This window comes from Tiliqua scincoides, chromosome 2, assembly GCF_035046505.1.
Source record: "Tiliqua scincoides isolate rTilSci1 chromosome 2, rTilSci1.hap2, whole genome shotgun sequence".
Taxonomy (NCBI): domain Eukaryota; kingdom Metazoa; phylum Chordata; class Lepidosauria; order Squamata; family Scincidae; genus Tiliqua; species Tiliqua scincoides.
Window position 1 is genome coordinate 216891659 of NC_089822.1, and position 25538 is coordinate 216917196.

The 25538-nt window shown below is 41.6% G+C and overlaps 1 protein-coding gene across 2 annotated transcripts in view; it reads right to left on the reverse strand.

Moving 5' to 3' along the window:
* Positions 1-25538, reverse strand: part of BICD2 (BICD cargo adaptor 2) — a 113889-nt gene that overhangs the window by 19275 nt on the left and 69076 nt on the right. For both annotated transcript variants that reach the window (XM_066613440.1, XM_066613439.1), the window contains exon 2: positions 25064-25276. In XM_066613440.1, the coding sequence (XP_066469537.1) occupies positions 25064-25276 (213 nt within the window). The remainder of the gene's footprint in view (positions 1-25063; positions 25277-25538) is intronic.

Here is a 25538-nt window from a genome sequence, read left to right on the forward strand (position 1 = left end):
CCTCAAGGTTCCATCTTGTCTTCCATGCTGTTTAAACCATTTCTGCCCAATGTTGCATAATGCAACAGGGATCAAATATGTACACCTCTGGGCTGGGCAGAAATGGGTTAAAATCTGCATAACATCACTGGAAGATGTTGTCCAAGGGTTTGGGCAGTGATGTCATTACAGTGTAGAAAACACCCAGTTGTACCTTTTTCTATCTGATCCTGGAAGGCTGTGGAAGAATCTAAACCAGCCATTTTCAACCACTGTTCCATGGCACACTGGTGTGCTGTGAGTGATCTGCAGGTGTACCGTGAGAGTTTGGGGGAGGGTCATTTGTTAGTAGGGCCAATGGAAATGTGAGCTCCCCACCAACAGCACGGTGTGCCTTGTCAATTGTCAAAAAACTGATGGTGTGCCTTGACAATTTTAGTACCTTGGCAGTGTGAGATGATAAAGGTTGAAAATCACTGATCTAAACTGACATCTGAGCTCAGTGATGGACTGAACATGGGCAAATACACTGAGACTGAATCCAGACAAGACAAATTGTGCTGTGCTGCAGGTCAATAGGTAAGTTGAACTGAAGTTGGATGTTTTCAGCCTGTTCTGGATAGGGTAGTATTCCCCCTGAAAGACCAGGTTTGAAGCTTGAGAGTACTTCTGGATCAGTGGTGTTCCTAGGGAAGGCAAGGGGGACAAATGCCCCAGGACACCACATCCCTGGTGGTGGCACCACCTTCCTTGCTGTCACTCCCCACCTGGGGGCCTCCACAGAGCCAGGGAGGCTGTGCCCCACCTCTCCTTCTGAGGCCTCTGGAAGGCTGAAGATTGCTACTTCTAGTTGCTGAAAACCAGAAGTAGCAATTTTCAGCCTTCCAGAGGCCTCAGAAGGTGTGCGGCCTCCCCACTTCTCCAAAGGCCCCTAGACTGTGGGAGGTGGCACTTGTCGGGGGGGTGGCAGCACTGGGGGCCTTTCCAGCTGCAGTCCCCAGGTTCTGGAATTCCTTTCCCCAAAGATGTAGCTGACCTGCTCTATTAAACTGTTGTATATGAATGGGTATTTACAGTAAAAGTCTTGTCATGGGCAACAGAGAAGTTGCTGCTTTCCCAAATATGCCAGCGAACAAAAGACTTTCACTAGAATGACGAGCCCCCAGTCTCCTCACCCAACAAGGCTCTCTCTGCGGTGCCTTTCTGTACTCCTTTGCCTGTCATGAGGACCCTCTAGGAATTGAGACATTTCACTTTCTCAAGAGGGCTTTATGTGAAAGGAAGCAAACATCCATTCCTAGTGGGTCCTCTTGGAGAAGAAAGGAGGGCGTATTGGCACTGTAGAGGGAGCCCTGTCAGATGTGAGGAAAGTGACTGGGGTTCTTGCTTAATTGATGCTTTGTTTAAGCAGCACACTTATTTAACTGGCCTCTCCACTCACCTGAGGGAGTGAGCGGAGGGTCTGGCTAACCAAGTTTGCTGCTTAATTACGTAAGTGCCAGTTAACATGGCTTTTACTGTACTTAATTGCTACTCCCCTTTGAAATGCTGTATTTATGTTCTTCTAATTTATACTGATTTCTCAGTTCAGTTATACACATCCAAATCCTAGCCAACTTTCTAGTGCCAGTGTTGCCACAATGCAGCCCCAAAGGAAGGGAGAAATTCCCTTACCTTGAGGAGCCTGCATGACTTCCTTCCCCAGTACAAAATGCAACGTGTGTCACATATGGCACATCTGTATTGGTGCTAAAAAGCTGGATAGGATTGGGCAGTTAATGGGAACTGGAATTATTTTATGCTGGAGTTCCATCATTGGCATCCTTCAGTCTTGGAAGACTATGGTATCGCGCTCTGAAAAGTGGTTCTGGAACAGCATCTGTTGTGGCTGAAAAGGCCAATTCGGGAGTGACAATCCCTTCCACACTGGGAGCAAGTGCCCACCTGTTTCCCACCTGTTTAAGTCCTGTTTCCCACCTGTTTCCCACCTGTTTAAGATTAAGGTTTCCCACCTGTTGAGGTCCATTCCTGAGGTTCAGATCCTCTTACAGATATCCTTGTATCGCAGCTGTGGTCTACCTGTAGGACACTTTCCCTGCACTAGTTCTCCATAAAGGAGATCCTTTGGGATCCGGCCATCGCCCATTCTCACATGACCAAGCGAACGCAGGCATCGCTGGACGCTGAATGCTGGACGTCTCTGGATGCTGGAGTTGATTATTTTATTTTTGCATTTGTATGCATTTTAATTGTTGAAACCATGTTAGGATAAGGATTCTTATTTAAATCCTTTATCTAAAGGATAAATCTAAATCTTTACCTAAATCTAAATTTTTTTTAAAAAGTGAACTGAACTGCACCCTAGGTCAGCAATTTTCAACTGGTGTGCTGTGAATGACCTGCTGTTGTACCACAGGAGTTTGTGGGAGGATAAATAGTACTGCCTTTGGGGATGTGAGCCCCCTGTTGGCAGCATGATGTGCCTTGTCAATTGTCAAAAAACAGATGAGGTGTCTTGACAAATTTAGTACCTTCTCAGTGTGCAATGAGATCGAAAAAGGTTGAAAATTGCTCTTTGGACAGGAGGTCTGGTCTGGAGGGTAGAGCTGCCATTATGCCCAAATATATCATTTGAAGGTCGCCTGCTCAAGCCTGGAAGCGGCAAGTCCCTCACAAGCTGAGCAGAGCTCTTTTGGGTGAGAGCCAAAGAAGCTGGTTCTATAGCTCTTTGTCTGTGTGGGAGGAGACCGCCCATGTAAACTGCCTTGAATAAAGTCACAGGAGCAATCCAATGGCCAGAAAGGTGGCATATAAATAGCTGCTGTCGTTTATACACTCCAATTCTCATGTGTGTTCTTTGAAAAGTGCTTTTCCTCACCTCCGATACAAAATATGCTACATAATATATGCAAAGAGCATTTTAGACATAGCAGCAGAAAGCTGTTACATCTCCTTATGCCTCCCCCCCCCCATGTTTCATACCACATGATTGTGCGCCAGGGTTTCCTGCTTTGTTTGACTGTTGTGGCCAAGTTCCAGGACTACAGAGAGGCATGACAATGTATTGGATGATCTGGCATCTGTTCCCAATTCTCGGTTTTACAAAATTGTGTCTGGATTATATCATATTCTTGCCATCACTTTTGCTGGGAAACCTTTGCTATGCACTCCTACACTTTGGAGCATGAATGAGTGTGCATACATGCACACGTTCACCGATGGACAGTTTAATGAACCTGCTCACCAGCTTCAGCTCAATGAAAAAAATGCCTATATGCCTATTTCTTCAATTGTATGGAATCTCTCTTCCCCACCTTCTACAAATCTCATTGGGTATAATCACTTTTACACCCAGCTTTTACATCTTCTTTACCTGCTTCTTCTATCCCCCATGTATCCCCCCTTCCTTAGTCCTCCTGCTATTTCAACTTCTTTATCAGCTTGTGTACACACATACCCCTTTTCCTTCTAACCCCTCCCTAGCTCCAATGTATCTTGCCTCTACTTGAAGTAAGTAGCCATCTCATTCCTAGACCTGTGATCCCAGTGGGGTTCTGACCCATACACACATCTGACCCATGAGCCAGAAGGATAATTCACAACATTACATACTTACTAGTTATTTGGAGGGCCAATAGAATCTGTGATATGATTTAAAGTTATCAACTGATGACCTGATTACATTAAGCCCCCAGCTACATACCAGTTAGGTAAGTACACAGTGTAATTTTGGCGTGATTTTCCCCCATTTTAAAGGCATTTAAATGGCAATCCCGGTATCTGCTGGCTGGTGGCACCTGCACCTCCTCGATTCTGTCTGATTACATAGCAGTTTGACCCACTTCTCTTTGTGCTAAGAACTTCCCTTACCAATGTATTCTCATCTCAAATAACAAAATATTACTGGTGCAATTACCTTACCATTCATTTATGTGGTTGTGTAACTTGGTTTTTTATGTGTTCACAACAAACAGCAACATTTTTATGACAAAAATAAAATGAACACATTTTCCAAGAGCTCCTCAAAATGTATCAATTCAGTTCATCAAATGAGACATTTTAAACATTATGCAATGCACCGGTTCCCCAGGGGAAGCTAATTAGCAACTGTTTCACAATCCCTGAAGGCAAGCATAAAGCAATTTATTTCGAATAGTTAAAGCCGTTTGTGAAAATAGATCCATAACGGATGCTTAGGTAAGAGAAACAGACTTAAAAACTCAAATTTCTCCAAACAGGACTCCATTTTAAACCAGTAACTCAATTTTGTTGTTGCTTTATTGCCCAGAGGCATTTAGCAATGATGTAGGCTCTTCTCTTCCCCCCCCCCCCCCCATATTCTTCATTACCTCTGAGCAACAGAATCTGCCTGCTTCCTTGGGGTCAGATGGAGCACTGCATTTGTCTCTTGGTGCAAACTAGCTTGGGGCAGTGCTGCATGTTGTTATCAATCTTGCTTTCACACTTTCAGAGTCCACCAGCTGCCATTTCTCATTAAAATCCTGCATGCAGGGAGCCCTACTGTGGATCCCATTATCTCATGCAAGAAAAAACAGAAGTATTTGGGGGCCTAAGACCAGAAAATATCTACTTTTCAAAGCCTTGGATCTCCTTAGTGAAAATAGTGGAAAGGGCAAGTACCTTTTAGGACTGAATGGCTGCACAGTACTTTCTTTGCAGGAGTGAATGGACCAAAGGGCACAGGGAATTTGAGAATATCTCCCAAGTGCTGCGCTCAAGCCACCTCAGATTAAATGGAAATGGTAAAAATGACGCAGCAACTGGGATGCATTTTTCCTACATGAAAACTAGTTCATATTTTCTTTTGCTGTACACAACACCTTATTGTGCAGGGTGAGGTCATGTAACAGGCCCCAGGAGCAAGAAAGAGAGGGAAAGGGGAAATGAAGATCCAACTTGGAGCAATTTCTGGTCATATGCATATCATGCTAGTTCTAAACCTCTAAAATGAAAAGTGTCTGGACGTTCAGTCCTTTGAGGCAACAACTTTTAGGTATTCTCTAAAAGGAACAGATATTTGGCTATCTGACTGCATCACACAGCCTTTCCCTTATGCGCCCGTTTCCCCCAATCAGACTTTCTACAGCAGGGGTGCCCAAACCCCGGCCCTGGGGCCACATGCGGCCCTCGAAGCCTCTCAATGCGGCCCTCAGGGAGCCCCCAGTCTCCAATGAGCCTCTGGCCCTCCAGAAATTTGTTGGAGCCCGCACTGGCCCAACGGAGCTGCTCTCAGTGTGAGGGCAACAGAGTTTGACCTCCCGCGTGAGCTGTGGGATGAGGGCTTCCTCCACTGCTTGCTGTTTCATGTCTGTGATGCAATAGTGGCAGCAAAGGAAAGGCCAGCCTTGCTTTGTGCAAGGCCTTTTATTGGCCTTGAGCTATTGCAAGACCTTCATTCATTCAAATAAGTTCATCTTTAATAGTTTCATTTATGTAAACTTATGTAAATTTATTCAAATTATAAATGTAAATTAATTCTTTTTTCCCCCCGGCCCCTGACACTGTGTCAGAGAGATGATGTGGCCCTCCTGCCAAAAACTTTGGACACCCCTGTTCTACAGCAACAGTAAGTAGGACAACTGAGGGCAACACCAAATGGGATCGCAGTCAAACACGAAACACAAAACAACCATACTGAAAGCCACACAGAGCCCATATTAACCAAGTATGCCTCTCTTTAGTGACCAATAAATCATTGCTATGGCATCAGTAAGGCACACTGCAAAGTCATGTTGCTGAGGAGAAAGGAAGTGTTTTTCCTGTTATTTGCAGTCTTTTAGAACAGGAACTTTGCACTTGCACCCATCCTAACTGGCTCTATTGCAGGAAGGAAGACGCAGAGGCAGGCCATCACTGCTGGAATGAGCAGCCTCATCTAGCTCGCTTTTCCCCTTTGCTGCTAGGCAAGACAGAACAGGGAAGCAGCTGCTTGAGCAAAGGACTGGGGAAACTGTTGAGTTGCAGTCATACATGACTTACATCGTTAGAGATACATATAACAGAACAAAGAGCAATGAAATACAAGGCATCCCTTCTTATCTGTGGGGTTCCATTCAAGGACCCCCCACAAATAAGGAAACCCATAGACAATGAAATCCACTGGTTTCAGGGGCCCTGTAATCCTCCGGAGGTGACAGGAGCTCTGCACCGGTTGCCTCCAGAGGATGTTCTGAGGGCTGATGAGATCGCACACAGCCTCCTCTGCCTTCAGAACACCTTCTAAGGTGTTAAAAGGCCTTTGGAGGGCTGGGGAGGGCACATGGGTCCAACCCATGGGTTCAGAGACCCAGGGATAATGAAATCCACGAGTTCCAGATCTGTGGATGCTATGGACCCACTGTACTGCAAGACTGGAAAAATAATTGTGTATGGAAACACAGAGCATAAAATCTATTAACTGATTTTTAGTCATCTTACTTGTTATACATTGTACATTTATTATGGAGCTTTGTAAGCTGCCTTGGGCATTTGCTTTGACAAGGGAAAGGTAGGATATAAATTTTTCAAATAAATAAATCTAGAACTAAATCTAGTCAGAGGAAGTTTGCCTTGGTCTCCAGATGGTACCCTCTGCTGGGTACTCCGCCATTACAGATATTTTTCATTTAAAATTCATGGTTCAAACTACTTCACTGTACACAGAGCACACATTTTTAGTGATGCTATTTACATTCTCTCTTCTCACCCACCCTCCTCCTCCTCCATTCTGTTCCTGTTTTTCAGACCTGAAAATACCCTCTCACTACAATTACTGCATGATGAAACATTCTATATTCAGCTTATTAATACTATATATTAAGGCCTGTTTTCCAAACTACAGGAATCAGTTATGTATTAAAACTTATGCACTCAGCAATTTTCTGTGGAGTTCTGCGGGGGAGGAGGGCCTTGAGCTGCTTCATAAACATAGTGGTTGTTTAAATATTTATTCATATGGCTTAATTTTCGAATCTCAAACATCCTCTCCTGTGAGCTTTTGATAAAATGAAGCTACGCCGTGTCTAAAGAACTACGATTCTCCATTTCCTGAAAGAGAACTTAGTGACTTTTTCAGGATCCAAGGTCACATTAGAAACAGACCTTGAACTCGAGTAATAATGGCTAATGCAAATTCTTTTGGCGCATACAAGCACACACAGGATGGTGTAGGATGAGCCAGGATGGTGTAGTGGTTCTAGGATGCAGGAGGATACAGGTTCAAGTCTCCACTCAGCCATAAATTTTCCTGGGTGACCTTGGCCCAGTTACTATTTCTCAGCCTCACCTACCTCACAGGGTTGTTGTGAGGACCCAAGGAGGGAAGGAACCATGTACACCTTGGAGACGAGGTGGTATAAAAGCTCCTTGGAAGAAGGGCAACATAAAAATGTGAAATAAATACAAGTAAGTCAAATTAACTCCGTTAAATCACAGTCCTTTAGAGGCATCACTTCATGTGTCATATTAGTGCAACTTGAAATTCCTCCAACAGGAAAAGGAGTGTGATAGTCACCATGCTGTTCAAATATCAAACACAGAGAATCATGCTGTGAACATATCTACCAAGCTTGATGTTGCACTCCTCAGAATTCCCCATACAAATGTGGCTTGCACCTTTTCTGGCTCCCTTTAAAATGGGTGCTGGGGTCAAGCCAGGGTTTAAACATGAATCATGTAAGTGTTTTTCCAAGTATTGGTGCCAATTCACATCCAGGTGTCTCACTGTAATTTATTTTGCAGTTTAAGCTGCTCTTTCAAAATGAATGTGTGTGCGCCTGTGCATGAGGGGTGTTTGTCAAACCTGAAATGCAAAGAGCATGAGTTTCAAACTTCACTCCAATATCTCAGTAATCAAGGAATAATATCTTATTGAGATCAAAGGTTTTACTTTGTTTGAATATTGTGGAGAATAAATGTGGACGAACCAATGGTTTTATAACCAGCCCATGCAACTGTTACCAGTTGTTTAGGCCAGAGATGTAAACCCAGCAGAGTAAGAATGGCTTCAGAGGTGGCAGAGATACTGTTGAATACAGACAACAAAAGTGGTTACGAGTGCTCTTCCTTGCTGTTTTCCATTATGTCTGAAACTAAACTTTTGCTCTTCCCCCACTTCATTCTGTGAGGACATGCATGAAACGTCTACTGTGAGAGTGGTTTATGCAACACATCAAGTTAGTTCTCAATTATCACTGTCACTTCACCACCCACCCCCAATCCTTGGGTGGTTCTGTGCCGATTACTTGGCTGGTACATGCTGCATAGTTGAGATGCTTCTCCCAGATGCATCTTGGTGATACAAGAACGCTAGGAATTATTTTAAAAAGTAACTAGATCAAGGGTGTCAAACACATGAGCTGGGTACAGCCTGCAAGAAGCTCTTTATCTGGCTTGTGTGATAATTGGGCCATCCCAGCACCACAATTTTCAACTACTGAACTGTGAAGTGACACCTCGGCAGAAGTGGTGCTACTGAAACGGTGGCACTGAGAAAGCCCAATTATCACATGGGCTGCCCTTTCAGCAGTGCTGCTTCTGCCAAGGTATCATTTTGCAGAGCACCACTCAGCTACTGAGCTGCAAAGTGACACCTCAGCAGAAGCACTGCTGCTGAAAGGGCAGCTCATCTGATGACTAGGCTGTGCCATATCTTAAAAATATGATCAATTTGCATATTTTCTCTTCTGTCATTAGCAGCTAACAAGTTCCTAGGTGAAAAAGAGCGCTTATTTCTGGTCATCGTCTGCTTAATGACACCACTTCTGGCCTTCAGCAAGCACCATGAATGTTCTTCAGCCCCCTGTATGAAATGGTTTGACACCCCTAAACTAGAGTAACTTTATCCTTTCAACACTGCAACTCAATTCAGCTATTCCTTCTCTCGTCTTTTTCATTGAGCCAGAAATAGACTTCTGAATGTGACTGACCTCACAAGCTTTAATTCATGTTAGCAGTGTTGCTGACAAATAGATTGCTCACCACAGTTACAACCACAGCTGCAATTCACAAATGTGGAAACTTTGCTCATTCTGGACAGGGGATCCAAATTAGGAAATAGCTTGACAAAAAATCCATGCCTTAAATAATATATGCATTGATCAGCTCAGTTGAAAGGTATTTCTATGCAGACCATACATCTGAAATTAAGGAGAGCATATTTGAATAGCTAATATAGGTCTTACCCTATGATATCTGTTTACTTCTGCTCAAAAAGCTATTAACATATTCATGATTCAGTGAAATACACACAACATTCATTTATAACTAAGATACTCGTTACGATGAAACCTGCCCAATTTTCTCACACTTGTTGCACAAACCTCTGAGCCAGTACACAATTTAGAGAAACAAATACAGTGAAGTGGTAATTTGGACACCCATTAAATTGTCTTATCGCTGGATATTTTTTTTCCCCCCAAGAGATTCTCTTCTATCCCAATTAGTAGAGGTTTTCTAGCAAGGAATGCCTTTTCAGGAATCAGACATGCAGAGAAAAGCCACTTTTCTTTTCCCAGAGGTACAACTTTAGAATCAGAGCTGTGATGATGAATTATGCTGCTTCACACATTGTACAAGGCACATGCAGAATATGTTCTCCTGGCTTGCATTCCTATCTGAAGTGTAAAATGATAATTGCTATGATAGGAACATCTAATATGAGGATGAGATGGGCAACCATGGGTTTGTTTGATCTTAACAGTGCAGCATTTTCCTGGCCAAAAAAAGACTCATTAGCTCATTAGCTCAGCCAGAAGAAGTAATAATGCAGTGCTTCTCAAATCTGCCCGTCTATACTGAATGCCCTTTCCCACCAGCTAGTGCTATCTACAAACTCTAGGCACTAACCCAAAGGACCAGAGTCTCAGAAAGGACTGCCACTGTTGCTGCCTGCCTTCCAGTAGCAGGATGTGTGTGCGCACTGGAAGTCTGCTAGCAAGCAAATAAATATTTTTCTACTTTGATATACATTATTTTAATCTTCCTCTATTCTAAACTTCCTTTCCCACAGTGTGCCGCACAAAGCATAGTACAGCATCTTAAAAACACAGAGGAATTCACAAAAGGCAAAGCCAACACTGTCACACCAAACAGAATTTTTCAAAGCAGTCAGAACAGAATATACAACATAGATATTGCTTCATTTATCACCCAAGCTCACAAGCTTGTGCAAAATTCAAGATTTCATTATATACCAGAAGAGAGCAGTGGGTCTAACCAAGTTACAACAGAAGGGAGTTTCAGAGCAATCAGAACCACAACATAGAAGGCTCTTACAGATGCCCACTTAATATTATATGATTAAGGTAACTAGCAATTAATAACATCTGACTGAGACACAAATAATGGCCCAATCCTATACAGCTCCTTAGGTGGCACTGGTGCGGTTTCCACTGCATTGCGCATAGGAGTTTTCGCTGATGGAGGCCTCCTCAGGCTAAGGGAACATTTGTACCATTGCCATGGGATAAGTCCCACTTCATACAATAGGTCAGTTTGGACCTGCACCAAATCAATCACTGATGCAAGTCCACATTGAACCAGGAAGGTGGATCAGGCCAGGAATTTGGCATGTGCTGCCGCCACAGATCCCACCCCTTCCCAGGCTTGATCTGCCCCCTCCCCACTCCTGTCACTACCTGTTCCACCCACTCCTTCCCTGTTCAGTTCATCCTCCTACATCCTGCCACTCCTCTGCACCGGCTTACCTCTTCTGGTGGGTCTCCATAGATCTGCCAGCACAGGCTCAAGCCTTCCCACTGCCAGGGCAAGCCTTACAGTTGCCTTACAGCAGCCAGCACTGGTAGAACACGTGTTCCGTTGGTGCAGCAGTCCAATACATTGGATTATCGGATTAAAAAAAAAAAAAGTCTAGTTTCATAAATGCTGTCAATTACTTATCAGGGGCTGCACTAAAACCAAACTATATACAAGTTTACAAATTGACAGCTCAGTGACAGGTTTCCCCAGCACAGCTGAAGGTGCTCATTAATTATTTGTGCTTCCTTTCAGAAATGTATTTCACTTTATACCCCTTTCCCTGCTGTCTAACATAGTTTCATAACCGCAGGAACTGCTGTTGGTTATTTTGCTACTAACACCATTAATGAGAATGTATTGGGGGGAGGGGAGCATGCTACACCCCTGTTCAGCTGGAGCAGTGATTTCCAAGATTTTTCATCTCATGGCACACTGACAAGATGCTTAAATTGTCAAGGCACACCATTGGTTTTTTGACCATTGACAAGGCACACCATGCTATTGGTGGGGGGATCACATCCCCCAATGGCCCTACTAGTAAATAACCCTCCCCCCCCCCCCCAAAAAAAAAACTTCCATGGCACACCTGCAGAACATTTGCAGACCACAGCACAGTGGTTGAAAATGGCTGTGCTAGAGTCTAAAAATCCCTAGCCCTCTTATATTCTCAAAAGATGGTAACATTGTAAATATTTGTTAGGATATAATAGTCCTGAGTTACAGCAGAGGTTTACAAATTTCTGTCTTCGGGGAAGCCTTTCCATGTTTAATTGTCTGATATGTTCTAGGCCAGGGGTGTCAAACGAGTTACATATATTGGGCAAAACAGAATTCATGGTGATTGCTGACGGCTGAAAGTGAAGTGATTCTGCTTAATTATGCCCATTATGCCCTTGCAAAGGCTTCTGGGACAACTGACTGTTCACTGAAAGAAGGAACACAACTTGTAGACAGCTCTGGAACTGATCAGACCACTCCCCAAAGCAGCACTAGCCATTTCAAAAGTTGCGCATTTGAAGAAGTGGGTAAAGTGAGCACATGTCCCTCAGCAAGGGATGAGGATCAGGATGAAGATCAAGTCAACCTGAAGTTGCCAGACTTCAGCAAGATCTCCCCTGAAAAATAAAAACCTTTACTATTTTACTTATGATCCAAACTAAAAATTTTACTTAGTCCTAACCCTTAACTTTGAAACTGAAGAGACTCTATTGCCCCCCATTACTGTGAAAATGTAATGTGGGGCTGAGAACAGGTTGATTTAATTGTTTATCTGCATAAAATAGTATTAATTTCTCTTAGCTGTGTATGAGCTCGCCATGAGTGACATCTGAGGGGAGCAAAATTAAGGGAGAGTATGAAATGAGTCATCTGTCACTTTCCTGCACCACAGAAGGACTACCATATATACTCACAATACAAGATGTAAACATTCTTTACATTCTTGTAAATACAAGATGTAAACATAATACAAGATGTAAACATTTGGGCAGGAGGTCTGGTCTAGAGGGTAGAGCCTCCGTTTGCCTGAAGATAATAGCTGAAGGTCGCCAGTTCGAGGCCACCGGTACCGTGTACGGCGAGACCTTGAAGCAGCTGACAAGCCGAGGCATGTTTTTCCACCTGCTCTTTGGCCTTCAAGTGAGATATGAAGGATTGTCAGCTTGCGTGGGAGGAAACTGGAGGCTAGAATGCGATACCAGATCATAAAAGGATTCATCTGAAATGTTGTAGTTCTTGAAAGACAGAACCTCTTCAATTGTAAAAATCCCTGTAGGGATTTAGTATAGCCTGCCTGTGTAAACCGCCTTGAAATAAAGTCTGAAGAGAAATCTGACGACCATGAAAGGCGGTATATAAATACCTGTATTTATTATTATTATTATTATTATTATTATTATTATTATTATTATTATTATTATTATTAAATTTTGAACTTTTCTTGAACACCAGCTTTATCTTTTATCACCTCAGTTATATCACTTGAGACTCTGCCAAGGTCGTCCAAGAGCTAAAACCAACAGTTATTTAGTTGTTTAAATGTTGCAGAAAGCATCAGGGTTAGTTATTACTCAGAAGGAGAATGGAGTTTATAGGTTAACCTTGGGCTGTGAGAGAGGGGGGAACTTCATCACAAAATCCCTCCAAGGTGATCATTCTCAGGATAAATAATTAAAATTATTTAACATCCATTTTATTAAAGTTATTGTATAAGTTAAACACTAAAAATTATTACTTGCATACAGATTTTCCCTATTTTGCATCTATTTCTGATTTCCTGTATCCTTAGGGAAACCGGCCACCATCAGGAATATTTTACACCAGACCATCTGCAGCGCATTTTTCTAGAGTGCTTATTTTAAAGCAGGTTGAAGGTCAAAATGTCAGTCAGAGCAATTCACAAATAAAAAAAGAAAAAACCAAAACTAACCTCCTATCAAGATTAGGGCTTATGGTCACATAATGGTTTAATTAAAAGTTAAGTGCTGAGAAAGATATTTAGCCATGCATGATAAGAGCATTAACTCTCAAACAATAGCTTACAGCCAAGACAAGGAACTTGGTAAGGTAAAAGCAAAACATTAATACAGTATCTGCACTGATATTTTATTTTAAAACAAAAAAGTCTTCTGAAAATATTGTGCATTTCAAGTCAGAATATATCCTTTAAATTTCTGCATTGAATGGACTGTTGATTCTCCAGGCAGTTGCCTTTTAGAGATATGCTGCCTTTAACAACATTTCTTTGAATATATCAGTGCACAACAACAAAGGGGAAAATCAGGAACAGATGCGCCCTCAAATAATATGCAGAGTGAACCAACTGAATTTCCATTACAATTCATCATCTCTGAAATGCTTTTTCATTATGAGTTCTCAAAAGGCTGCAAATGATAAATGATAGTTACTTATTGAGTAAAATACAAAATTCTTATAATTATTCCAGAAGAAAAGAGCATGCAAGAAAGCAAACTGTCAGTTTAAAACCAGATTCAGTGAAGATAGGTGGGAAGCCAAACAGCTGCCATCTGCAACTGTCGATGGTACATTGAGACAGCACCCCAAGCTGGTTTGAATCTATTCTTATCACTATATCTGAATTTCTTGCAGTGAACAACAAAAATGCAATAACTGTGCCTATTTATCCTGCCCATTCTTCATTGTGCCCAAATATTAAAAAACAAAACAAAACTTCAGGGTTATTTCAGTTTAACTGGTTACAGATTTATTTCTGGGCTTAATGTGAAGTACTGATCTTTATCAAGACCTTAAAAAGTCCCTGTCCAAGGAATCAAGAACTGCCTCCTTCCATATGAATCTGTTTAGGTGCTCCATTCAACAGCAGAAATTCCAATTGCCTCCCCTCCCTGCAACCACCTGAAATTTTATGGGTAACACCACATGCATTAATTGAAGAGGACAACTGCTTTGTCAAGATACTACAGCACCTAGATTTAACTTACAGTGTCCAAAGGCACATGTGCATCCATGGAGGTGTCTGGTGGTGTCCACCCACCACTGTCACCACCTAGTCTCCACCCTACAGGTTTGAATTGCGAAAAAGGAAGTGCTGAGAATAGATGAGAACATATGGCTTAACATCTCCCTTCTTCCCTGGTCAATACTTTGTTCTGCACCCTCCCTGTCGAAACACAAGCATGTGTTGACCAAAGTAAAGCTTCAAGCAAGATAGAAGGAGGCCAGGTGAGGAGATGGTGATTGTGGAAAGGGCTGCAGAGGATGGTGAATGGGTGGGTGTGTCTGCTCCTGATCTAGATATATTGTGGACTCAATATATGGATATATGGATTCAATATGCGGATTCATGCATTCAAGCAATGGCAGGTATATATTAACTAGCAATATGAATATTGTTTTATTATTTTTGCTTTTAAAATGTGTTTTAATTACGGTTTTGTTATATTGTTAGCCGTTGCCATGGTGGTCCCTTTGTCAGGACAGAAAAAAGTCGAAGGCCAACTCTTATGCACACTTTCCTGGGAGTCAGCCCCATTAAACATAATGAGACTGCCTTCCAAGTAGACCTGCACAGAATTGTACTGTAAACGTCTTTTTAAATTAATCCTCTTCTTTCATCTTATGCTGCACTTCTCCTGTTGTGCTCCCTTATTGCCTTGTTCTGATAATTATGGCAGGAGGTCTGGCTCAGTTGTTGAGGCTGCCAGTTCGAGACAACCGGAAGTACCCAAGAACTGACGACATGCTGATATACTGATGAGCTGACCCCAGGTGGCAAAGAGGAGTTGCCGTCAAGTGGAGCGTGAGAGGCGAAGGGCCAGAGAGAGACCAGACTGGGAAGGAATCAAGCTGGAACTCCAGCTGGAGTTCTATGAAAGACTAGAACTATTCAATTGTAAAAATCCCTACTGGAGTTTAGAACAGCCTGCCTATGTAAACCGCCTTGGATTAAAGTCTGAGGAGAAATCAGATGACCAAAGAAAAGCGGTATATAAATACCTGTATAAATAAATAAAATAAATAATCATGCTTTTTTCAAGTTTGTTTCATTTGCTGTTGCTAAATTCCGAATGCCCTTTTAGGTCACATTATTTCGCTAAACACTTTAATGAAGTGCTGTTTCTCAGACCAGAACACAAGCACATTCCAAACACAAAAGTATTCCAAGCCTTGGATAATCTCCTTCCCACTTCTTTTATACTTAGTAAGAGCCTATTCACACAACAAATAATTATCAACAGATGTATTAACAGGTTACATTTCATTTACTGTAGCAAGTCAGTCACACTTAAGGCCAAGCAGAATCCTACCCCTGCAACTCTATGCATATCTACTCAGAAGTAAACCCCACTGAGTCCAATGGGACATACTCCTGGGTAAGTGTGTATAGAACTGCAATCTAGGAACCATTTTCAAAACCTGCTTAAATGCAGAAATCCTGGTTTGCCTAAGCAACAGCTGCATATGTAATTCTTAAACACAGTTAACGCCTTCAGCAGGAATTACTGCTCCAGAAGGAAGGGGTTGGGACAGACAGCACATGATCCACTAACCCGCTCCCAGTTGCTTATCCATGGTAACAAATAACCTACTGGAAGGGGCCAGTTTCCTTGTTTTGGTATACAGTACAGAGATTGAGAAATATACTTTTTTTGCACTTAAGTGCAAAGTTGTTCCAGCACCTTCTGTCTTTTCTTCTTGACAGTCATTGTTTTGCTCACCTCTTTACTTTCCTGATAGATTCCTTCAGTATATTTCTGCTTATCTACGAAGTATCTTCTGCATATGCCAGGTACTTTTTTATCTTGTTCTCTTCCATCTTTCTTTACCAGGTTGCCATATTTTCTTCTGACAGCATTTTCAGAAGAGGGAATGGGATCAATTCCATGTACCCAGAGGTACTGGCAACATATGATGCATGTGCTCTTTTAGCTCTTCATGCTGTAATGCAATTATGAAAAGTCTGGGTTTTTATTTTGAACTGTCAGGGAAATGTGTCAGATTTGTTCACAGCCCCCATTACGGTTTTTTGACTCTCCCTTTAAACCTGGATTGTCAAATATAAGACCTGGGGGCTGGATGCAGACTGCCGAAGCTTTTTATCTGGCCCTTGAACTCTCCGCTGCTGAGGTGTCACTGCTGAAAAGACAGCCTACATGATAATTAGGCTCTCCCAAATCCTGAAATATGATCAAGATATGTGTGTTTTCTCTTGTCATTTGCAACTAATGAGTTCCTAAGTGAGAAAAAAGTGCTTACTTCTGATTAAGACCTGTTTAATGAAATTACTTCCTGTCTAATGACATACTTCTGACCCTCAGCAAGCATCATGAATGCTATTTGGCCTACTGTATCAAACAAGTTTGACACCCATGCTTTAGATCTCATTCTCATACCATTATAATTACACAGGAGAAATTCATTGCTACTATTTTTTTTTATCACCAACTATCATCTAATAAATTTAATAGACCACAGTAGCTATTCATGCCCGACACACAGATTTTTACTTAGGAACAACCATATTCATTTAAGTCATTTTCATATTCATTTTAGAGGCTATAGAAAGGCTTTTCCTTTTGTCCTTTTAATATTGATAATAATTTACCTTTATATAAATACATACAGTAAATCTATCTATATCTATATAAAGAAACGTATGAATTCACATTAATCACAGGCTTAGAAAACCTTTGGTTGCCAAAAAGTCTGGATTTCTGTTCTTGTTTATTACGTTTTTATTTTTTTTATTTGACTGGTTTAGCAATTTCAGAGAGAATGCATGGAAAGATGAGAGGCTAACAATACACAAAAGACTAATCAGCATTTTAGCTATAAATCCTGTTGGGAATTGAAGTGCAACCCTGACTTTGATAATACTCTGCCCCTCAGCAATGATGTTAAGGCAGGTGCTTATGGGAACTTGGCAATCTGGAACAATTAGGCTACTGTGTATATAGAAAAGAGTACCAGACAGAGCCAATGTAGGCAGATGGGGCCTAACAACAAGCTAAGCTGGCTACTATGGTGACAGGGCTGGCACCTAAAAATAAACACTTGCTGGAAATAGGACTGATTGATGGTGGGGGGATGAAAGAGCCAGGGGTTGGGGAGTAGCCTTACATACAGTCAAACAAATTTTGATGAATAGACCAGAACCCAGGGTTTGTTTTCCAGACTTATATTTTGTATATTGGCCTCATGAAAAGGTGAAGAAGCCCAGATGGAAGTCTTACAGCCCAATCCTATCTTTCTACAGCTCTGGCGCAGCAGTTGCAAACTGTCCTAACAGCGCAGTAAAGCCCTAAACAATGTCTCATCATTGTTTGTCAGTGTCAATCATGCAGGGGATGGACAGAGTAGATAGATAGATGCTCTTTTCCCTCTCACATAACAGCAGAACCAGGGGACATCAACAAAAGTTGAGTGTTGGGAGAGTTAGGACAGAAGAAAATATTTCTTTACCCAGCATATAATTAGTTTGTGGAACTCTTTGCCACAGGAAGTAGTGATGGCATCTTGCCTGGATGCTTTAAGAGGGGATGGGACAAATTTCTGGAGGAAAAGTTCATTACGGGTTACAAATCATAGTAGGTGTGTGTAAGCTCTTGGATTTAGAGGCAAGCTGCCTCTGATTGCCAGAAGCAGGGGAGGGCACCGGAACACAGATCGTGTCTGTTGTCTTGTGTGCTCCCTGGGGCATTTGGTGGGCCACTGTGAGAAACAGGAAGCTGGACTAGATGGGCCTTTGGCCTGAACCAGCAGGGCCCTTCTTATGTCTCAGGAGGAAGCAGTGCTGGTGGAGGCTATTCCACCAGTGCTGGATCCAAGCCCCTGGTCGCTGACAGTTTTGCTCCACATGGTACAGGGGCTGCGAGAGGGTGGTGGGAGGGCATTTTGGAGGCAGGGAGATGGACGAAATGGAACATATCGGGCCTGGAAGGGGGCAGGATCAGTGGAGGCCTCCTCCATCATATCCTAACCCTCCCAGGTCAGCTAGTGCTACACTGTTCTGCTCAGACTTCCACCAGCTATATAGCTGACAGAGAGCTGAGTACCCCATAAGGCTGGCTGGGGTGTTAGTTGGGATAAAGGGAAAAATGTCTCCTTATCCTGAGGAAACCTCCAGCCATGCAGCTTGGCTGTGCCCACGCAGGTTAGATTGCCAGAGGTATAAGGGGTGAAAAATTTGATCTCCCTCTTGTACAGAAAGCTGAAATAGTGCTCCATATACATTTGGATTGTGATCATGGACTATGGGGCACATACAGACAGAAAAAACAACAGAACAAATGCAAGCGTAAGTGGCAGCATCTCTGCCCCATGAATTGCAGCAAGAGTCAATGACCTCTGCAGTTTTGCTAAGGAGGTGGTCTCTGTAGGATTAATTTGTGCCAAAATCCTACTTCTCTGTTGAACTTGCTGTATGACAACAGGAAGCAAACAAATTTTCTGAAAAGAGGAAATAGAGATACAGATTGAAAGAACTTCTGCTCATTTGTCCTGCAAAGAAAAACAATATTCTAAACCAGGGGTGCTCACACTTTTTTGGCTCGAGAGCTACTTTGAAACCCAGCAAGGCCCAGAGATCTACCAGGGGGGAAGGAAGCGTCTGACAGACACCCCCTTTAATGTATGGAGCCCCTGCTGGAGTCTAGTCAGTTTCGTCAGTTTTGTTGCTGCATGCCTGAAGAGCAGCTAAAGTGTCAGTTTCAGTTAGTGTCAGCTAAATATGCCAGTTTCGTCTAGTCACGAAACTGACATATTAACAGTTTGGAGAGACAGGGCTTGCGATCTACTCATTTTGCCTCGCGATCTACTGGTAGATCGCGATCCACCTATTGAGGACCCCTGTTCTAAACTGTCATTCTGACATGGAAAAAGTAGGGTGTATTCACATAGCCTGGGAATAAATTAATGACAGATGAGAGCTCTTAAATGAATTCAGACTTGCTGCTGCAAACAAAAAAATAATATCAAAAACCTTAGCTGAAAGAATGAGAAACAACTAAAAATCTTGGAAAGAAACGGAAAGGAAGCTAACTTGGGACAAGAATCCCTGGCAGACACTATTGCATGTACTGGTATCACCCGGAAGTTCTTCCTCTGTGATCACTAATGAAACCAAAGCAGAAGAGAAATGAGAAAGCCTTAGGAAAAGAATTATAATCCAAAAATTGCACTTTGTAGATTAATCTGCAGTTTATTAGTGGAGCCCAGTCTAGCAAAGATGAGTGATAAAATAGATTGGCAGCAACAAAAAACTTCTCAAAGCAGCCTTAGGAGAACTGCTGCCATGACTAGTTTTAGAAAGAAAGAACATTGCTCATACTTTCCTGATAAAACAATGAATCATACTTTTGTTTTTTCCAAACAAGGACTTACAACATATTAGACAAAGGCTGTCTGATTTTCTTTAAAAGCAAATAATTTCTAGCAGCTTTTAGCTCAGTTATAAGCAATATAAATGGAGAAATTTCTGCTTTGTGTTTTTTTTTTTTTAACTATAGTATTTGTTTATTTTTGGTACCTGGAAAAGTATGCAGTTCACCTTAAACAATTCGGGCACCACTGCTGTTTTTAAATTCCTCTTGCTAAATGAATGAGAAAAGGCATGATAAGTAGCCATTTCAATATGTCTCCAGGACACAAAATCTGCTGAGCTAGGTAATGGCCAATGCCAGAGTCATACTTGGTAACCACCCTAACAGCAAGCCTCAACAGGAACAAACTGCAACTCTAAATGAACAGTTGTCAGACACACATTTGCGATTACTCTTTTTTTTAATGATATGCATGCAAAAGCTCATGACATCTTTGGAAATTACCTAGCTGATTCTCCCCAAGCATGTACGAATGTACAATTGTACAATGTACGAATTCGCACATTGTACAAATGTACAAATGGTTACAGAATAATCATCTCCAAAACCTGACATGGAATACAAAGAAGTGACCTAAAACATGGAAAGGAAAATTTCATTGAACACAACTGCATGCAGCTGGTGGACTTTCTATTGCCCATCACCATTACATCCTCACCTAGTAAGAAACCTGCACCTTTTAGCCCCTTCTTTTTTTTTTACATGCTGACATACATTTCATGAAGTAGCCTGAAACACATTTGATCCCAGACCCCTGCACCTGACCCAAGATCGATGACAGTGTTTCTCAACCTGTGGTACGGGTACCACCAGTGCTACTTGAGGTGGCGTTTGAAGATCAAAATATTTATGAGAATACTTCCAAATGTTAACCTTTCCATCTACTGACAAAATAAAAATGATCTCTCAACTTTGATTCCTTACAGCATTTCTGCCTGTAGAATGGAAATATACTTCCCAAGCAGTCATCACAATTACCCTGGGATGTGTGCATCCAGGGGTAGCAATCTAAAAAACAAACTCCCTTTTCCCATCCATTGCACATACGATGCCAGGCATGCACAACTTGTACACTACAGAGTACAAGTTGGGTCACAACACCAAGAAGATTGGAAACCGATGCCCTAAAGAATGGTTGTACCACTGAGTTGCTGACACAGACTGCCATCTCTGCAGAGATATCAAGCTTTGCTTATTAAATCTTGTTGAAAAAAAATACCTAGAATGTGATATGACACTTATCAGACCAACTTTTGTAGACTTTAGTAGTGTAGACTTTAGACTTGCATAGAGCCCCTCTTTAGGCAGTGTAGAAAGTTTGATGGCAGAACAGAATATAAACTGCAGCACTCCATCTACTTCCAATCCGACTGAAAATTTATTATATTTATTTGTATTTTACAATGCTCTAATTCCTTATCCATACCATGAGGAATAGGGGAATAGTCAGAGAATATGGAAGAAATACACATCTGTTTTTCCTGCACATTGGAAAAGGTCAATAAAAGGAGTGCAAATATGTGTGTCTTCTAGGAAAAGACAATTTCCAGTAAGAAACATCTAAACTGACCTATAGACATTTTTCTAGGGCTGCAGAATGGCAAGAAAATCTCTTCCCCAGTTTTCAGCAGAATCACATCACAGCTTCAACTGCACAATTTCATCAGTTTTCCTTCCATTGACATGATGGATTTTAGTCAGTGAATCAGGATCTGCTCTGCTGATCTCATCCTTACAGTCCTGCCACTGAGTGACCTCAGTTCAAACTTTCATCTACAGCCTGTCCTCCAAGTGTTAAGTGAGACAACTTCACAATGAGAACTGCTCCCTAAAGATGAATCTCATTCATTTTCAGCACTTTTGCTGCAGCCTTCCTCACATGGCCTAGTCGTCTTCCCTGTTTAATTCAACTAAAAACAGCAGTGATTTAACCACACATACTACAGAGGGAAGTTGGAAGAGGGACTCTTTTGAATTCTGCAACTCTTAGACCTGTTCAAGTAGAAATACAGCAAAGTTAAAAATAGCCCATGTCTGGAATTCCTCCAAACAGGGTAGAGAACTCTGGTGTTGTTTTGCATAAGAACAGCAAATAATTTAAAACAAAAGTCAAGCCTCCAATTTCACAGATGATAGACTGTTCAGGAAAAAAGCCCAGATGTTTTTAACATTACAGACTTCACTTTATCAGGGGTGGAAAAAGGGGGGGAAAAAACATCTATCAGTAGACAACAGGTTTAACAGCCCACACAAGAAAATGCATACCTGATTACTCCCCTGGCCACACAAATAAAACTCATTTGACATTCTGTGTCAAAACTGAGCATCAGTCATTTGTTCCACACCCAAAAGAGCATTTTCAGGTCCTTGCATGTACCCATATGCACAGAATCTGCTGAAGTGTTCAATGACAGATTCATGCCCCGAATATTGAATCTCTCTAACTTTTCCTAAAAATGTGTACCAGAAAATACCACTAAAACAAAGCAGTATCACTTCCCAAGACAGCTCTCCACAAGTTCAATCCAATGGGGAGTGGTGAGGCTCTCCTGCCAGGGATATTAAACCCATCCATACTTAGCTGGTGGAGGAAGAAAAACTGCACCTGCCTCAGAATACTATCCCTCTCAGGTTGTCTGTGTGAGCATTCATGTTCCAAATGAAAACTAGAAAAATGATGAGGAACACTTGAGAAACATGGGCAGTAGCAGCAACAAAATCCAAGCACATACTGTATCTTTTTGCAAGCTATCAGTGTTGGATTTCTCAAAACTGCAGACAATGCACACTCTCTCCTCCAGGTCAAGGAGTCTGCTGTGTACACACTGTGAAACCTGAATCACTACGTGCAATTTCCATTTGTCCTAACATTAGTGCGAGCCTCTCTGTTCACTGCAATGGGCAGAAAATGCAAAGTAAAAAAATTCTAGTAGATCATGTAAAACGTAAAATACTAGTTAAGGGTTTCTTATATTGACTTAATCCAAAAGAAGCACAGCATGGATTCAGTTTCAGCAACCCTGCAAACCTGTCCAATGTTCCCACTAATTCTTTGCACACCTGTGCAGATCCTTCCCATAATTCCGTGGCGGCATCTCAAGAGCACTGATGATGATGTCACTGTCATCGCTGACTTTCAGGGAGCTGAGCTCCAAGCTGCGTGGCCACACAGCCACCACAGCTCAGCGGGAATAGTGGGCCTGTCACACGAGAAGCCTGAGCCGACTTAAGATTTATTGAGGACTTTTTGCAATTTATACTGAAAAATCTTCCACACAAAGAATGCTGTTGACTAGTTCCATTGCCTTGGGTCACTTTAAATTTTACAGATATCACTATAAGAAAATTTAAGGTTTCTACTTGACAGTTTCCTGCCATGCTGTTTCATGCCTATAAAAATTGCATTCACCAAATGAAAGAGAACACAGCATACATTTCTGAAACATATCAAAGTTTTAAAGGAGCTGGGGGAATAGCAAAAAACCCCTCATCAATATTAATTAGATCAACAAATAGAAAGGATTGATCAGGAGAAAATGCACAAATTCTGCTTCATGCTACACATAGATATGACTGATTTAAACATCATGTCAGAGCTGGATTCATTCACAGTCAATTCCTCAGTTTCCCATTTTGCATTTCTAAACTGATTGCACACCTGAGCTGCAGTCTCAGTAGAGTTCATGTTCTGGGACCAAGTACAGCATCCTTTTAATGGCTCAGCAATATTCAGAGAGGGGGTAGAAATTATAGAGAATAACTGCTTGCAGAAAACAGCATAACAATTTTAGAAGACTGCACTCATGTACATAACTGAATGGCTTCTTTGCTCCCTTCCCCCCAAATTCAGAAACAAAATTGCCTTTTTTCTTTGCTTGTATTAGAACATCTCTGGTTTAAATTACTGCAGTACTGGCATTACTCCAAATACACTTTTGGCACTTTTCAGTTTTAGATAACTATCTTCCTACAATGGAATACATAGAAGACAGAGTTAGATTCTGGCAAGCTGTAATGGTGTTTATATGTATAACACTGACTTGACAATCAGCCCTCTTAACAGCTGTCTTTTCCTAAAAGACTGAATATTCTACAAGGGCCACGGTGTTTGGAGCTGAGTGCTTAGATCAGGGAACCAAACTGTGGGTCAGGACCTACTGGTGGGTTATAACCTGATTTTTGGTCAGTCGCCAAAGGGTGATGGAAAGATCAGATAACTAAATGCCTCAAGCCTTGAGAATATTCAGAAATCAATTACTGTAGTTGCTAATTACCCTGCAAAGAGCTCAGCACCTGCAGTTTGCAAGATTGCTGCTAATTGCCCCACTAGGAGCTGGGCTCCTGAACTTTGCAAGCTTGTGTAAATAGAGATTAATGTTTGAGGGTCTTGTGCTGGTTATTACTACTTAGAAATAAATAAATAAAATATCATTTCTTTCTAGATCTTTTTTAAAGACTGGTAAACCAAGTCTGGTCCTGATAGAGTGTTATTTTAAAAAGTGGATCCTGATACTAAAATGTTTGGGGACCAATGGCTTAGACCAAGCTTTATTCATATTAGCCACTACAGGAATAACTTAATTATTCATGGATTTTTCACCTGTGGTTTTATCTCAACGCAATGAGAAGGGCCCTTTAAATTAAAAGGAAAAAATCATTTAACAATAGCCTCATTAATGCAGGAGAGGGCAGCCAGCAGACAAATCAATCATTCTCTCTCCAGGCACTTAGAACAGCTTCACTCCAGGCAAGTGACACCTCCATTCCCTCTGAGCAGGTGAAAGAATGCTAAATGGAAGTAATCACCACACCCGCTTTGCATTCTTTTCCCTGCTGTGCTCCAGTGCAAAGAGGGGTCACTGCCTCTTTCTAAGTGTGTGGAGAGAGAATGATTGATTGACTGCCTGATGCCTCTGTCCTGCATTACAAAGGTAACCAAGGCTGTTTTTAAATCACTGAGCTAAGGGACATTGGTTTTTAAACAGATTTCCTTTAGTGATTTTTGGCATCAATGGAGACTCAACCTGTATTTCCACAGTGGAAGGGAGTCTCCTCTGTTACCCTTCCACAATAAGAATTTTTTTAGAAAAGAAATTGAGTTCTGTTGTTATTCCTCAACAACATTCATTTTCGATAGTTGGCTGAATTATTTTCAGCTCTCTGCTGCTTTCATAGATTCCATTTTTAATAGGAATTGTTGATTGCTGTTTTGTTGCAAAAGGACTGAATGACTTTAATATTTATACTTGCAGTACAAGTACAGCAGCCTCAAGGGCCCTACTAGACAGAAAGGTAGATTACAAGACAATTATAAGGGATTAAAAATAAAATCAATGCCTTTTGATAGTCCCCCCATGTATATAATTTAGGAAAACATGTACAATACTGTGTAAATTCCCAAGGGAATGCAAACTGATAGCTTCAGAACTCTTTAAATTGCAGGCCACGTTGCATAAGAATCTTACCTCTCTCAGTTCCTGTGCAACAGAATTCAAGCGTTCATTTTCAGACTGAGTGTTGGTCAGGATGTTTTTCAGCTGTTTTAGCTCTGTCTGCAGTTCCATTACTTTTTTCATGTAGTACTCTTCCTTTGTGGCAGATTCCTGAATCAAGGTCTCTTCCCTGCTCTCTCCATCTGCTGCTACTTTCTTGTGGTTGGTGTGAGCTTGACCAAAAGCCTGTAAAAGAATTAACCAGTAAAAGAATGGTTAAAAATTCAGCTGCATGGCAGGAATGGACAATACAATGGTGTAGACACCAATAAGCATAAATGTCCCCAGCCATGAACAGGCAGCAACATAATTACATGCTGGACTTCAAACACGAAGGATGCATGTTCTTTTTCTTTTCTACTGATGCAGGAAATATGGCCATAGGTCTGGCTGTCCTTTGGAGGCAAAAATAATGGATTTTTTTTTTCAAAATGGAAACAATTAATAG